General features: G+C 42.1%; 1 protein-coding gene across 3 annotated transcripts; it reads left to right on the forward strand.

The window, feature by feature from the left end:
• The first annotated feature begins 522 nt into the window (after nt 1-522).
• LOC133390268 (perilipin-3-like) lies at nt 523-12,680 on the forward strand. 3 transcript variants are annotated; one of them, XM_061638540.1, is made up of 9 exons: nt 523-608; nt 2,058-2,148; nt 3,221-3,416; nt 5,684-5,766; nt 6,629-6,911; nt 8,939-9,135; nt 10,636-10,764; nt 10,875-11,218; nt 11,641-12,680. In XM_061638540.1, exons 2-8 carry the CDS (start codon nt 2,083-2,085, stop codon nt 11,211-11,213), a joined length of 1,293 nt encoding a protein of 430 aa, XP_061494524.1. In that variant the 5' UTR covers nt 523-608; nt 2,058-2,082; the 3' UTR covers nt 11,214-11,218; nt 11,641-12,680. The 3 variants fall into 3 exon arrangements, with proteins under 3 accessions (XP_061494524.1, XP_061494523.1, XP_061494525.1); XM_061638539.1 differs by lacking the exon at nt 11,641-12,680 and having other exon boundaries at nt 10,875-11,616; XM_061638541.1 differs by lacking the exon at nt 11,641-12,680 and having other exon boundaries at nt 525-608; nt 6,647-6,911; nt 10,875-11,616.
• The last annotated feature ends 3,004 nt before the right edge of the window (nt 12,681-15,684 follow it).

Consider the following 15,684-nt stretch of genomic DNA (forward strand, 5'->3'; position numbering starts at 1 on the left):
CTATCCTAACATTGGATTGTCATGCTAAAAAGTTTCATTCATTGAAGTGCTGCCTGTCCTGAAGCTGTTAAAGCCAGAGAAGCCCTGTGTTTTTTTAAAGATGGCAATCCTAGTTATTAAGGCATTATTCCCCACTGTTCCTATTTTATGTCCTTTTTTTAAAAAAAGAGGGCAAAAAGCACCCTTTTCTAACAGGGATGTTGCTAACATAAACTGGGCTAAGGATATACTGCAACTTTCTGTGATTCCTCAGGATAGGGTAGGAAAAAAATAAAATAAAACAAAACAAGAATAGCAGGGACTAGCACCTTAATATGGAGAATTAAATCTTAATAAGAGCCTTGCTTCCAATGGACCAGAGGCCAAATAATGGCATCATAAGCTCAGGTGACAAATGAGGTCATTCTCACTATACATCAGGGGTCAATATTTGACTTACTCCACCTGTCTTCTATTCTTAACTGATTGGCGAAAGAATGCTAGACTTTTCATTGGTTCTCCAAATGTCAATCTTGATCTCCTTGCTCTGACTCCATGACATCATCACAGGTATTTAAAAGAGAAAAGGAAGGAAATTTGCATGCTGTTCTTGTGTGTTTTTCCTACAGGTAAGAGGGTTAGTAAAAGGGGTTTGCTGAAGTGATAGGTATGCATGGAATAGGTTATTTAGTTACAGTCATTGGCATTTTTTTTGTTTTTAATCTACATTTAACATATTTCTGTTTGCTCTAGGTTTGTGTTTCTACTTGTGAAGCTTGTTTGTTGTTAGTGTCTGCATAGGTATTAATCTTTATGGATTTTTGGTGGGGAAAGAAAAGGAATATAACCATATTGAGAGTAGCAGCTTTCACACAACGATACCTATGTATTGCTCTGCGAATAAAAGGCGAGGGAAGGCCTCTTCTCTTACTGCTGTATGACAATGTCTTGAAAAAAAGTTTAAACAGAAATGAATGAAAAGACAAACTATCTCAGTAAGCGACAGGTTGCCTGGCAACACATCCTTCTGAAAATGCAGTACTCTACTCAAAAGTAGATTTTGCTGAGTTCAGTGGTGCTTAATCATTTTTAAATACTTAGTGCAATACTTTCAATATCATAGATTTTTGATAGCTCCCTCCCTAGCAAGTTCATTTAGCTGTGCAGTGCTCTGTATTCTCACTGGAGGAAGGGCTGTAGTTGAGTGAAACGGGATCTGTTTTGCATGGAGGAGGTCCTAGGTTTGATCCCTGGTAGTTTCAGGTATGGGTGTGAAAGGCTACTGGTCTGAAGCTGCTGCCAGTCAGTGTAATCTGGGGGTTGCTAATGTGGCACCAGTGTGCCTGTCTGTACTGCTGTGGTACCCATGAAAGATCTTAGTAAAACTTTCCTCAGAGATCTGCAATGTAAGACGCACAGTTCCTGTTTACACTGGCTTGGCCTCTTCTGCATCAGTTGCATCAGTTCCTTTAAATGTGCCCACTTCTCATTAGATACCAGAATGTGACACACACACCCTTCCTTCCACTCTGAGCAAGTGTGGTAGTGGCTGAAGTGGGTGCCTTTCCCACCTCCATTGTTAGGGGAGTATGCCTGCACCCCTGTGCTTTTTTCTGAATGTGGCAGCCATTTTGTGTTATGCCATGAACCCTTGGCAGCCACTTTGTGACTGATGGCTGTAGTACTTGCTCAAAATTCCAAATGTGCCCACTAGCCCCAAAAGGTTGGTGACTCCTGGTATAGACAACACTGAACTAGATGGGCCAATGGCCTTTCTCAATATAAGGCAACTTCCTGTGTTCCAAGTTGCATGGACCTACCCCCATCTGGGATAGCCCTCTTCTAAGAGAGAGCAATGGATATAATCTATTCAGTGATGGAGGGTTTAGAGAGCTGATAGCTACAAAACATTTCCCTTAAGCACTCAAGAGTTCCTAAAAGATGAGAACCTTAACATGGCAACCTTCCTAAATTAAGCTAAGACACTTTGTCCTATTTAGCTCTTGTTAGGCCAATGCAGGCTTTGGTGCTGTAAGTCTTTTGTTCTGAACTAAGTGTTGATGCTTCTTTTTTTCTAGCCCTTGCTAGTTGCAGCACCAAGTTATGTCTTCCAAGAGTCAAGTAAATGTGTCTTCCCATGATGATGAGGCAGGTGAATCGGGACAGGAGGTGAGTTCAAAAAATGGGCTGTAAACAAGAATATGGAAAGAACAGCTTTTAAAACGCATTCTTCCCAAGCATATTGCTCTCTCCCTTTTAGAGATTGTTAGGTCTTTTTTTTTTTACCACTGAAGGTGACATAGTAAACATTGTTTCATGCGCAGCACCTTACTGTTATTTTATTATAATATTATTATTGCATGTATGTCTTGCCTTTCCTCCAAGGAGCTCAAGGTGGCGTACATGTTTCTTCCCTTCTAAATGTTATCCTCACAACATCCCTGTGAAGTAGGTTAGGCTGAGAGGCAAATACTGGCCCAAGGTGACCCAGTGAGCTTCTTGGGCCATGTGGGGATTTGAACCCTGGTCTCCGCGGTCATAGTCCGATATGTTAACCACTTTGCCACACTGTTGGTTCAAATTTCCCAGACCTGGTTTCCTAAAGATAAGAGGGACAAAATGTGTACACCAGGGGAACCGATAACCTTCACTCTTAATCCGCCTTCTACCCTCATCTAGCCACAGAAGTCCCTACTTGTATTGGTGGTATTGCAAGTTTAGTCATCCGATTACTGTGAATGGGTTACTGTTCTAACATAAAGTGTTGCTTGATGATCTGGGGGTTAGACAAATGAACCTTTATGTTCCTTTTAATCAGTGGTGTAGTGGCAAATTCAGAAGTGCAGGGTCCCTTCATAACAGTCACAGCCATGCCCTCTTCTAAAATTATACAACCTTCTAAGATTATAGAATAATCTGTCCAGGCTTGAATACTGCTTTAGAAGACTTTTCTCAGTGGCCAACACACTCCCCTTTCATGCTGATTGGCTCATAGGACACTGGAGACATGGGGACCTTGCTGGGACATGGCTCCCAAAAAAGTAAGGGGCCTAAGACACCCCCCCCGGGAGACCCTGAATGACTACACCCTTGCTTTTAATTACTGTTGATAGTGTTGCAGAGGAAAGAGAGATGTGCAAAACAGCAGCAGGCAGAGAGCTAAGAGTTTCTAGCTCAAGTTAGCCTTGCGGGGATACACTGGTTGTGCCATAGTCTAACCAAATATTTTCTCCACTTTTAGAATGTCTTGAGGAGAGTAGCCAGTATGCCGTTGGTCAGCTCTGCTTATGACATGGCTGCCACTGCCTACCACTCTACCAAGGATAACCATCCCTATGTGAAGTCACTCTGTGATGCAGCTGAGAAAGGCATGAAGACCCTGACGGAGGTGGCAATCAACACTGCTCAGCCTATCCTAACTAAACTTGAACCCCAGAGTAAGTCGAGAACAGACTTGTGAGCAAGCTTGTGCAGGTGAAGTGTTGTTGCTGTTCCAGCCCGATGTCCACTGATGCAATGACCATGGAACACGGTCATGCTTCATAAGATTAGCAGCTTCGTATGTTCAGATTATATGGTGGTATGGTTGCATGCAAGGGTGTCCACAGGAATCTTTCAACGGGGCAAAGTAAATATTCCATAAATAGTATTGGGGAACTGGTCTGCCATTTCTAGCAACTGAGCAGAGGTGTAGTCGTCCAGGGTCTCGGGGGCTCTTAGACCCTTTACTTTTTTGGGAGCAGGGTCCCTATGCCTCCAGCATCCTATGAGCCAATCAGCATGAAAGGGGAGAGTGTTAGCCATGATAGTCTTCCAACATGCTTCCTTGTCCTTTCCTTTTGAGTGGAGCCAATCGGAATGAAAGGAGGTGAGTCAGCCACTGAGAAGACTCTTCACAGTAGTTAACACTCTCCCCTTTCATGCTTATTGGCTCTTAGGGATGTCTGTTCTTGTGGGAGAAAGAGCTCATTCTCAACCCAGCAGCAAAAAAGGGGGGGAGGGGGATGGCTGCAACTAACATAAAAGGACCCTGCACTTCTGAATTTGCCACTACACTACTGCAGCTGAGTGGCAGTAAGGTCTAATTAGACCTGGCCTCTGAAACTAGTATTCTAAGTCCAGTCCTAGGATAGACATGCTGTGTAATCTGTGGGTAGACCTGGCATCAAGAGAGGGTCTTTCCATCTCCAGCTGAAACCCTCAAGTCTTTCCCTGACTTCCCTAGCCTATAAGTGCATTGGTATGCATAGAATCATAGAATAGTAGAGTTGGAAGGGGCCTATAAGGCCATCAAGTCCAACCCCCTGCTCAATGCAGGAATCCAAATTAAAGCATTCCCGACAGTTGGCTGTCCAGCTGCCTCTTGAATGTCTCCATGTTCCCCCAGCACATCCCCCATAAAAAAAAATCACAATAAACAACAATGGACTACAAGATTGGCATAAGACTTATAACAACCCCCCTCCCCTCAGCAAAATGGATTTATTACTGGGTTACTTTGCAGGGCTGGCAGAACATGCATGCTGTTGAGTGCAACCCCGTTCCCTTTAATCAGAGTTTAGTGGCATTTACCTGCAGTAATAATGGCAGGGTAATCTCTTAAACGTTCATATGAACTCTGGAAAAATCACTTCTGGAGAGTATGCCCAGAGCTGGGAAGATCATGAACTTCCATTTTTGCTGCTACCTTTGTTTTTGGGTGCTGTTGGTCCCAATCACAGCTACACTAAAATTGTGGATTTGTTTTCTGTTGCACAGTAATTGCTTCATCTCCGTGGAAGACCAGCATAAAGGACTTTAAAAAGTTCTTTCTCTAGAGACAAAGGGTGCTTCACTTTTAACCTTCACTTTGTCTAATTGGCTAGATCTGTTTTCCTAAAATGTCACTCACCACCGGTGCTCACCGCTGTGACTTCATTCACTGACTAAAAAACACTGAAAGGTGGGAGCAGGCTAGCTGATCACAAAACAAATGAGCAGAATAGGAACATGGGAAGCTGCCGTATACCACATCTGACCATTGGTCCACCTAGGTCTGCATTGTCTTAAGATCAAGCCTAAGTACTATGATGATTTTTGTTCTTGGTGTGTGCTGCCAAAGCTTTCTGTGGCTGTAATGTGTGTGTGGTGGTGGGGTTGTATATCTTTATTAACTGCACATGTTTTATTAATGTTCCAATATTATAATGCACTTATGTTTTAAAACATGTTGCAAGTCATTTGGAAACCCCATAACAAGCACCTAACAATGAAGAATAATGGGCATGTGCTTTCAAGACTCTGCCTTAACACATTAATCTAGCATCTATTTGGGTTAGCATCTGCAGCACTGGAGAGCTGCTGTCATCACTATAGAGTCTACACTGTGCTACTAGAGTGGTAACTATATCCCTGCAGAGCATGTGCATATGAGTTGAATGCCAGAAGGCTCTTAATAAATCATTTTTGAAAACTGGTACCACTGTCTTGGTCTCTGTGCCCCTCCTCCTCCTCCAATCCTGGGTTGCATGCATGATGGCTCCCTACCTTTGGTAGGAACCTTTTAAACTCCGAGTCTAGAGACTTTAAAATAAATAAGGCGTGGCTCTAAAAGATGCAGGCAACTAATAACAAATGGGTGTGTAGATGGAAAAACTAAAGCTTGTCAAAATGAAGGCTTGAAAATACGCTGGGGTATATGAGATAACATTTTCTGTTTTTGTAGTTGCAGCAGTGAATGAGTATGCTTCTAGTGGCCTGGATACTCTGGAGGAGAAGCTGCCAATTCTTCAGATGACGGCTGATAAGGTAAGCCATCTTAGCGTAGCACGGGCTGGACCTGGGGGGGGGGGGAGTCAAGGGATGGAGAAATTGAGGGGACTCCAAATGACCACCCAGAATTGTTGATAATAACAGCAGTGGCAAACAGGCCCAGCATTGGCACCTGGGCAGGCATGGGCTGATGCTGGCCATTCACCACAGCATCCTTATTTTAAACATTTTCTGGTTGGGAATCATTCATGTCAGCCACATATGTACATAGTTACAGATGCTGTCTCTATTTTTTCTTTAAATATATATCCTTTTGTTTATGATGCCTATCCCAAGTAAATATGCGTACAATCAAGGCAGAAGAAATAAACTCCACTTTATTCCTGTAGTCATTATTGTGCTGTGAGGTTTTTTAAAATGCAAACCTGCACATACTCAGAAGCATATATCTTTTAAGAGGGTTGGCAACTGTTTTTGTTTTGCTTGAATGTATAAGAATGCAGGAGCAGTTGTAAAGTGTGGAATGGGAGTGGGAAGAGAACTGTGAATTGTGTGCTTTATAACTGGAATAATACACATGGTTGTTGGCCTGGACAAGACCATCGAGTCTAAAATTACATTGCTTTCAGCGGTACAGCTAGGTAACATAATTGGTGAAATGCACGGTCACTTGTCTGACTAGGAGGGTAGAAAGAGGATATTTCCCATTGGCAAGTAGCCACTGCCTATGTGGTATAATTTGTGGTGTATGTGAGGCTACTTTATGTTAAACCAAGTTTTTCCATGTGACTTGAAGCCTAGAATTGAGAAGGAATTGTTTCTCATGTCGACTGTAACGGCATGATTCTGTCTCTTAAGTTTCATTTCTGGTGAGTATTTATATCCACACAATGTGTAGTCTTTTGTTGCTTTGCAGGTTGCCTCTGACACAAAGGAGATGGTGTCAGCCAAAATGGCAAGTGCCAAGGAGGCTATTGCCAGCAAGCTGTCTGGAGTTGTAGGCATGACCAGAGAAGCTGTGCAGGATGGCATGGAAGCAACAAAGTCTGCTATTGGCCACAGTTTGACCATGGTTATGGAATCCAGAGTGGGCCAGATAGCTGCCAGTGGTGCTGAAGCAGTGCTTGACAGATCTGAAGACCTGATTGATGAATATCTCCCCATAACAGATGAAGAACTGGGTCTGTGATTAAGGATCTCTCTTTCCTAATTATGAACTGGGTAACTGAAACAACCAGGTTTGACGCCGGAGTGTCCTGAACTTAACTGTTTTGGACAGCCTGTTTCTTCACTGTGGGGTGCTCTGGAGACCTAATTCCCCTCTTGACAAAGCTTGTTTCTACTTGTCTGCTCCCAAATCTGGCACCAATATTCTAGTGACCCTTCTAGGAAGGGTTTGTAAAAACACTGCTCTGTAGTTAGTAATGGTTCTCATAGTTGCCCTCTTACTTTGTTATATGAATGATACCTGAAGTAGGGCTTTACTTCCTGTGCGGCAAATAAGTCCAAATCTCAAGCTATAGTGTAAATGGGAGATAGAGGGTTTTCATGTTGGATTTCTCTGTCCAGAAAGGTAGTGTGGCTGATAGAAGGAACCAAAGTGTCCCATGAATGGTTGTACAGAGGGAAGTAGTTCTATGTGTAGGAGTTTTAATTCCTTTTAAAACACTCCGCAATATCCAGCATAAAGATTGACCTTAGATATACGCTGCTTGTAGGCCTCAGCATAGTAGGACTGCCACAAACCCGTCAATGGCAAGTAGAACATCATGTCTGCCCCACAGTAAACAAGGTGGGAAGTTGTGTGCAGCTATTTGTGGGGGGAACCTTTTAATTAAAAATTTATACTGCTTTTACAGTCTAACAAGGTTCCCCCCACAAAGCAGTTTCCCTAGAAGAACAGAATTGAACAGTCCCATCAAGTAATAAGTCCAAACTAAAACCTTAAAATGAAAAAAGGAGCAGCAGAGTTAAAATGGTCAACATCATATAATTAAATACATGACTGAAGGTTTTATTAAATAAAAAAAAATTATCCCCCCTAAAATTCCAGGGAAAGGGCTAGTCTTGCTTCTCCTTGGGAGAAATTTCTTCAAAAGGGGTAGAGGCGTTTACCACAGATAAGATCTCATCTTGTGTTTCTACTAGGGTTGTGCTCAAGTTCTGCAAAATCTGAATTTGACACCAGATTTCCTATTTATTTGCTTTTTTTTTTTGTCTTCGGAGTGGTTCTTTTCTAGCGTTTTTTTGCAGCTGAAGTGGATGTTTAAAAAAAAAATTGCCTCAAAAATATAGATATTGATATTTTCTTCAATATCAATATTTATATTTTGAGGAAAATATCAATATTTTTAAAAAATGTGATTTTAAAAAATATCGATATTAATATTGATATTTTTGCAGAAATAACCCAAATCAGTATTTATCACAAATAGCAAACATTCTTCCCTTATGAAGCAATACCAGAAGGAAGTTTGATGGAATGAAAATTGAACCAGCACTGAAATGTGGATTCCATCTCTGGTTTCCACCAACCAAATTACTTTTGTTGGTAGGACCTATAACAAGGCCTCTGAAGATCTCAACCTGCAGGCAGATACATACAGAAGGAAGTGGTCTTTCAGGTATCCTCTTGCTTAGTTAACATGCTCCAGTGTACAGCTTCAAGGGGATTCCAATAAACTATCTCTCTCTCTTTTTTTTTAACTAGCAGGACATTGCTGAAGTGTCTGGAGTTTGGGGCAAGTGAAGGGATGGAAGGGTTGCTCTTCAACACTGGTACTTTTGACTTCCATCTGGAGAGGAAACCTCAAACACACAAAAGTTCACAAGACATTGTGGGGAGTAGTTGTGATGTTTATCCTAATCATCAGGACCTAATGTGTACCCCAAAAACCTATGGATACATTTCTTACGCTAAAAAGCACCAAACGTACTCTGAGAGATGTAACTTCCATTTTCCACTAGGGACCAAAGTATTGTACACTGGAATGATTGGAAAGCACATTTTGTGTACCAATCCGTGCCTTCCCAGTGTGTACATAGTGAGCAATACACCAGACATGCCAAAAGGCCCTAGATGCCCTGTCATGATGTCTCTTCAGGTCATCAAACGGGGAGTGAAACTCCTTCTCTGCACATACTACTTAGGATGTGTAATGGATCAAGGCTGCCCTCTGCTGATTTCTTGTGGTTCTCTATTCCTTAGCTGAGATTACAGCAACTGTAAAGGATGGTGATGTGGTTCCTGTGCAGCAGCATGAGCAGCAGAAGTATCTGGTGCGCTTGGGCTCCCTTTCAAGCAGACTCCGCCACAGAGCCTACCTGCATTCTGTAGCGAAGATCAAACAAGCCAGGCAAAGGATCCATGAATCTCTTTCCCAGCTTCAGCAGATTATATACCTGGTATGAACTACGCCTCCAACTTTGAGATCCCTTTTTAAGGCTATCGTAGGTCATTGCCAATCATCTGTTAAGAGATCAGGAATGCCATGGTCTGAATGAGCCTGACTTCAGTGTTCAGTGATACATCTTTGCATTTGAGGACCTTTTCTAATTCTCTCATAGCTGCCCTCCCCAGACTTGTACTAACAGGACTGCGGCTCAGTGCTGCATTAGATGCAACCCATGAAGTATTCCTTAGCTCTAGGATGGGGAATCCTTGAACTTCCAGAAGTTGGACTCAACTCCTATCAGCCTCAGCCAGCATAGCGTGGCCAGGAATGATGGGAGTTGTACTCCAAGCTCCTTGGAAGGACCACAGGTTTTCTACCACCACCTTAAGTCTGTAGAAGTACCTATCACAATTTTACATTCAGGAAAATCAGAAAGGTCCAAGAACGCATAGCCTGAACAGGATTATGCCTGTTATGTGCCTTCAAGTTGATTTCGACTTATGGCAACCTTATGAATTGGCAACCTCCAATAGCATCTGTTATAAACCACCCTGTTCAGATCTTGTAAATTCAGGTCTGTGGCTTCCTTTATGGAATCAATCCATCTCTTGTTTGGCCTTCCTCTTTTTCTATTCCCTTAGCATGTTTCTCCTTGTGCAACAGGACTTCCCTATCTCCCAGGGGCAGCTGGTGGCTCCATGCAAATGTGGCAGTGGAATCCACTCTGGGTTTTAGTCTGAACTTTCAAGGAGCTGTCTCATTGCACAAGCAGAAATCCTTGCACTAATATGACATGTTCATTAGTTTTGTGCTCAGATTGGATGGATGGATGGATGGATGGAGCTTAGAGAAGTGTTTCTATTGGGTACCTTGGATATTGACTGGATAATGTAACAAATCATGATGTAGGACAGGGATGGGGAACCTGTGCCCCTCCTGATGTTTTACTCCCATCAGGCCTCCCACCATGGCCAATGGTTGGGGATGATGCGAGATGCATTCCAGGAACACCTGAAGGGTTGCAAGGTCCCAGCCCCTGACATGGGGGTTCCATACATGGCATTACTTGAACTCTGTTCCAATACACTTGGGTAAATCGATCCTGGGTTCACTTCCCATTTACAGAGAAGTAGGCCTATAACAGAGCTTAGCACATTGTCAGTGGCACAGTATTTTATATCGTGCAACTTCCTCCAAACTAATATCCCCAAATTTCAGCCACCTGCCATTAATTTGTTTCTGTAAACAAAATGTCTGGGGCACAAAGAAAACCCCATGAGATCCATTTTTTTATTTTGGCTGAGACAAAACAACACCCAAAGTTAGCACTTTTTTACCCAATTATGGTATGTAGCTTTTCCAACAAAAGCCCAGGGAAGCAGACGAACTGCCTTTCTTGTCACCATGCATATGGACTTGTTTGGGGCCACTTTACAAACATAGGATTTGGCGGTGTTGGCTTATTTCTGTTGGAGGTTAAACTGGTGTGTCTTCACTCACTTTGTTCCAGATCGAACACATGAAGAATGGTGTGGGACAGAAGTTTCATGAGGGTGAAAAAAAGCTTAGCCAAATGCTGCTGGAATGGAACAAGGCAAACCCAGAAGCAAAAGATGATACAGATGGGGCACAGCTAGAGGTATGTCTCTGCCTGGTGTTCAGAACTCCTACAAGAGGCTAGTGGCGGTGTTTGTACCTGCCTCTAATAGGAAAGATGGGTTCTCAGTAATGGCTTGCTTGTTCCATCAGGTAGAAAATCAAACCCTGACAATGTTTCACAACATGATCCAGCATCTGCAGACCACTAGCCAGACCCTGATGTCCAGCATCCAAGGATTCCCTTCTAACTTGCAGGATAAGATGCAGCAAGTCCTCCAGAGCAGCAGAGAACTCCATGCCTCCTTCTCCACTGTTAGATCTTTCCAGGAACTCTCTACCACCCTCCTGGCCCAGAGCCATCAGACAGTGCAAAAAGCACAAGAATACATGGATGAGCTGCTGGAATATGTAGCATACAACACTCCACTCTCATGGCTGGTGGGACCTTTCATATTGTCTGCCAAGCTATCTATGGAAGCTGTGGAATAAACAGAGTAAGGATATCTTGCAAGAGGTCTTGCCTCTTCCAATAACCTTGCAATTTACTCCTATTGCTGTAGATGTCAGTACTGTAATTTGATAACTTAATGGGAGAACAGCCCTCTTAGTGTAAAAGACAACAGTCTTTGGACAGGGTTCACTTTGAAAATGAATATTCAAAACAGAACTTGATTTAAAAATGGCAATCTTCCTAAGAACAAGCAAACTGTAGAGTAAAACTGCTAGTATTGACGTGGTGGCAATTGAATAGATTGTCAAGAGCTAGTGTTGTTGGGAGATTTGTTGCCCTCCCCCATCAACCAAGACATGATTGTACTGTCTAAGCTAGTGAATTGTCCTGTCAACTAGAAAAGTGTTAAAAGAAGGCAAAATAAACACTACTGCATTCAGACTTTGGCCTCTAATATCTTTCTAGTTGCTACAGATGAAATGAGGCCCCTAAATCCGTTTGCCAAGCTATATTGTGTGTTCAACAAACTGGAGTGTGTGGTGGAACACAACAAAACAAAAGAGGGAGTTTCATCTACAAAAAGTCGTACTGGAAATGTATCAGAATATTATACAGCACTGGAAGACAACTTGTGGCCTGCAGGCCATGCAGCCTCTTATACTTGCCTGATGCCAGGAAACATCACTGTAGCTGGAGAAGTGACTGGCCAGGTAGGCATTCCTGCACATGCATTGGCTTGGTGCAGAGTTTAGAGCAGCCCTTTTGCAGCACTGCAGTAGGCCCTTGCTCAAAAAAGAAGGAACAACAAACTTCCAACTACTTGGATAGCATCGCACCAGCCAGCACTCTTGTTGCAAAGGGAATTGCTCAAAACATGCTGGTGAAGTTTCTGCTGTAAAAGCCTGTTTGCAGCATGTATGTAGCTGTCTGGAGTTTACAGTACTGGCAAACTTGTCTTGCTATTCAGTTAATTTCCATGATATTGTTAGAGCCCCTGTTTGTTCCCTGTGACCAAGCCTCCAAAAACTAAATCCAGTGGGTGATCTTCAGTGTTAGTCATACTCAGAGGAGACCCCTTGAAATTAATAACCACAACTAGCTTAGGTTCATAAATTTCAGTGGGTCTAGTCTGAATACGACTTACATGAATACAACCCATTTTTGGGGATTCATAGCAGTAAGCAAGAAGAAGGGCTATACTGACCTATCGATTTCAGTTTCTTATTTTCTCAGTATCCAGTTTGCCACATTTTATTTATTTATTATTTGATTTATATCCTGCCCTTCCTCCGGACAGGAGCCCAGGGCGGCATTTACACATCATTTTCAAAAAGCCCTTACATCTATTAGCATTTTTTAATGTTCATTTCTCCTAAAATACAACTTTGCAAACAATTTCCTGTAATATAATGCATATTTAATGTTTTTCACTAGCATATTTTTGTACACATTTTGGTGGGAAGAGTTCATTGTAACCTTTGGAGAATGCAAATTTTGAAGGATAATTGCTTCAGTTTGTGTATTTTGGCAACTGCAAGTTAGGTATATATCAAAATTTGAACCAAACCCAATTTCTTCCCCATCCCTAGAGGTTACCCAACATGGCCAATGGTCAGGGATTATAAAAATTGTAACGCAGAAACATCTAGCGGGCATTATATTGGCTATTCTTATACTATTTCTGTGCAATGTGCTTGAACCTCCTGTCCATTAAATGCAGCCATATGGCAATAGGGGAATACTGTGGTTAAAGAGCAGCCTTATCACCCCTTCTTCAACAAGAGGACTGTTTTAGGAAAGAGGCAATAGTAAAGGAATTCTTAATTCCCCATGCTTAGTGTCAAATAAGCTGAAGAGTTGTGGCTCAGGGGCAGAGCATAGGCTTTGAATGTAGAAGGCCCGAGTTTTAACCTCTGGCATCTCCAAGTAGGGCTGGGAATATACTGGAGAGCTGCTGATTCTGAGCTAGATACACTCAATCAGACCTCTGGTCTAAGGCAGTTCCCTGTGCCTAAATTCCCCTAAGTTCTGTTCCTTAATCCACGTATTGTAGTGGGGTTGGCCATCCCCATGCGCTCCAACCACTTTTAACTCAAGTCTGAAGTCTTGACTAAGGGTGCTGGGTGTTTAACTCCAATCAAAGTAAATGGGGAGAAATGAAACTACAGAGTCATGGCTCAGATAGTACCTTGGACTGAAGTACTGAGGATTCCCATTTAGCAACCTCTGCGTTGATCTAGCAGTTGAGAGAGATGTCAGCTAACATTGGATTGATTCTTACTTCAAGAAGCTTTGAGTTGAAGGAAAAGATGTAAGGTATTGGGTGTGGGTGTAGAATCTGACACATAAGTTAGCATTGAAGATGATTACAGAAGGGGTGTCAGAGGCCTGCTTGCTGCCCTATACTCTTTCAGTGTGAGAGTAAGCTGGCATAAGTATCAACTATACATAGGGCAACCCTATGCCAGTGTGGTGTAGTGGTTAAGGTGTTGGACTACAAGCTGGGAGACCAGGGTTCGAATCCCCACGCAGCCATGAAGCTCCCTGGGTGACCTTGGGCCAGTCCTGCCTCTCAGCCTCAGAGGAAGGCAATGTTAACCACCTCAAAATACCACTTACCAGAAAAACCCTATTCATAGGGTCGCCATAAGTCAGGATCAACTTTAGGGCAGTCCATTTCCATTTCATGTCTACTCCAAAACAGGCCCTTTACATTTTACCTGGAAGTCCTATTAAACTTGGGTGAGCATTGGGTTGCAACCTAAATTGGAGTCTCCTGATCCCATATTGATTTTAAAAGGTGCCTTCTCTTTGAGCAGCGAGTATGGTTTTCCCCCAAAGATGCTTTCTGCAATATCTCCATGGAATAGCTTGATGTCTGTGTTGCAGGCAGATTCTGTGCCAGCAATGGGAATCTATCCTCCAATGAAGTAGGAGAGGAATGGAAGCATGCAGCCTTCAAAACCATACATCCAGGCTTAAAATTATACATTGTCTCTGAGTAGTGGGGATGGAGGGATGGCCTTTCCTTACTATCCCCCCACAAAGGGCTACTTTTCCTGTAACATGTTACCCCAAAAGCATATACTGTCACATATTCCAAAGAGTTGAAGGAATCTTCACAAAGGCTTTAAACTTCAAATAACTTGGCCAAACCTTCAACAATCCAGCACTATGTCAATAACTGTACTGGGTTGAGCTTAGCTTTGGAAATCATTTTCTTAAGGAACCCATTTTTCCTCCTAAAAGCAAGAGCAGGCAAATGTCAGGCTTGTGGGATATATTGGCTTGTTGTTGTTGTTAGAACCCCAGTATACAACTAGTGGTGGGGGTCAGCACAGAAAAGAAACAGGGTGCTTCTGAGCATACGCTCATCCCAAGAATTTGGTTCAGTAACACAACTAAGTCCATTGTCTTTTCACACACAAATCCACGCCTGGTTTTCTCCCCACACCCAACTTTCTTAATCTTATCCTAATTTTAAAAAGGGCAAATTGGGTGAGCATTCATGCTTTGTTTGCAGGGTGATTATATGATGCTGCTTCAAGCAACTGTTTTCTACATTTTTCCATTTAAAAAAGTATAATTGGGGAGTGGGGTGGAAGCAGACCTGTTGCAGAAGACCACCAAATCCACTTTAATTGCACAATCTGAATTTGCCAGTTGAATCCCATCTACAAAATAGCAGCAGTCTGACAGCACACTTTTATTGTTGCTGTTGTTAAATAATTGAAATCAAAATCTTGCTGATCTACTGCAAATTACTCAAATATCTGTAAGTAGATCAAAATGCCAGACCATGTTTTTTCTGTTTAATCTGAATTTACCCTTTCCAGGGGGAAATCTGGTAACTTTTTTTTTTTAATTGCCAATGACTTATTTCTGATATCTCAGTGATCTGTCCGCAAAATCAGCTCCTCTCCAGAAACATCCTCACTCAGTGACATTTGACAATATGCTGAGAGAATCCATTAATTTCAATTTCTATCAGTTTCTCATTTTTCCAGTCTTCAGTTTTTCACATTTCTATATCAGGTTGTGATTTTATTTTAAAGTCATGAACATTCATCAGCATTTTAGTGTAAATTTCTTCTAAAGTACACCTTTTTGTATGCACTCTTCCATAATATAATGCATTTTGTATGTTTTTCCTGATTTATGCATACTTTACATGCTTTATTTACACATTGGCTGGAGAATTGCATTGCAAAATTCAGGTAAGTGCAAATTTTGAAAGATGGGACGTGCATAATAGGTAGGTTCACCTTTAAATGCAAACAATCAAATTTCTCCCTCATCCATGGCTGTGAGGTATTGACTTTTGCCACGTGAATATTAATCAATGCAGTAAATGATTGGGATTGGCACTATTTTCAAGCACTGTCATAGTCCATTAATGTGTAACTTTTTAAAGCCTCTAGTGTAAATACAAACTGGCAAAGAATAGCTAAAGTGGTCATTTCTAACAGCAGCTGGAATTGACTTGCATTGCTTTCTATATATCTGGCA

The sequence above is a fragment of the Rhineura floridana genome, chromosome 8, assembly GCF_030035675.1.
Source record: "Rhineura floridana isolate rRhiFlo1 chromosome 8, rRhiFlo1.hap2, whole genome shotgun sequence".
NCBI classification, from domain to species: domain Eukaryota; kingdom Metazoa; phylum Chordata; class Lepidosauria; order Squamata; family Rhineuridae; genus Rhineura; species Rhineura floridana.

Coding starts and splice junctions, on each gene's coding strand:
- LOC133390268 (XM_061638540.1), top strand. CDS start 2,083: ATGTCTTCCAAGAGTCAAGTAAATGTGTCTTCCCATGATGATGAGGCA. Junction 9,136..10,635: donor TTCAGCAGATTATATACCTG/GTATGAACTACG, acceptor ACTTTGTTCCAG/ATCGAACACATGAAGAATGG. Junction 10,765..10,874: donor CAGATGGGGCACAGCTAGAG/GTATGTCTCTGC, acceptor TTGTTCCATCAG/GTAGAAAATCAAACCCTGAC.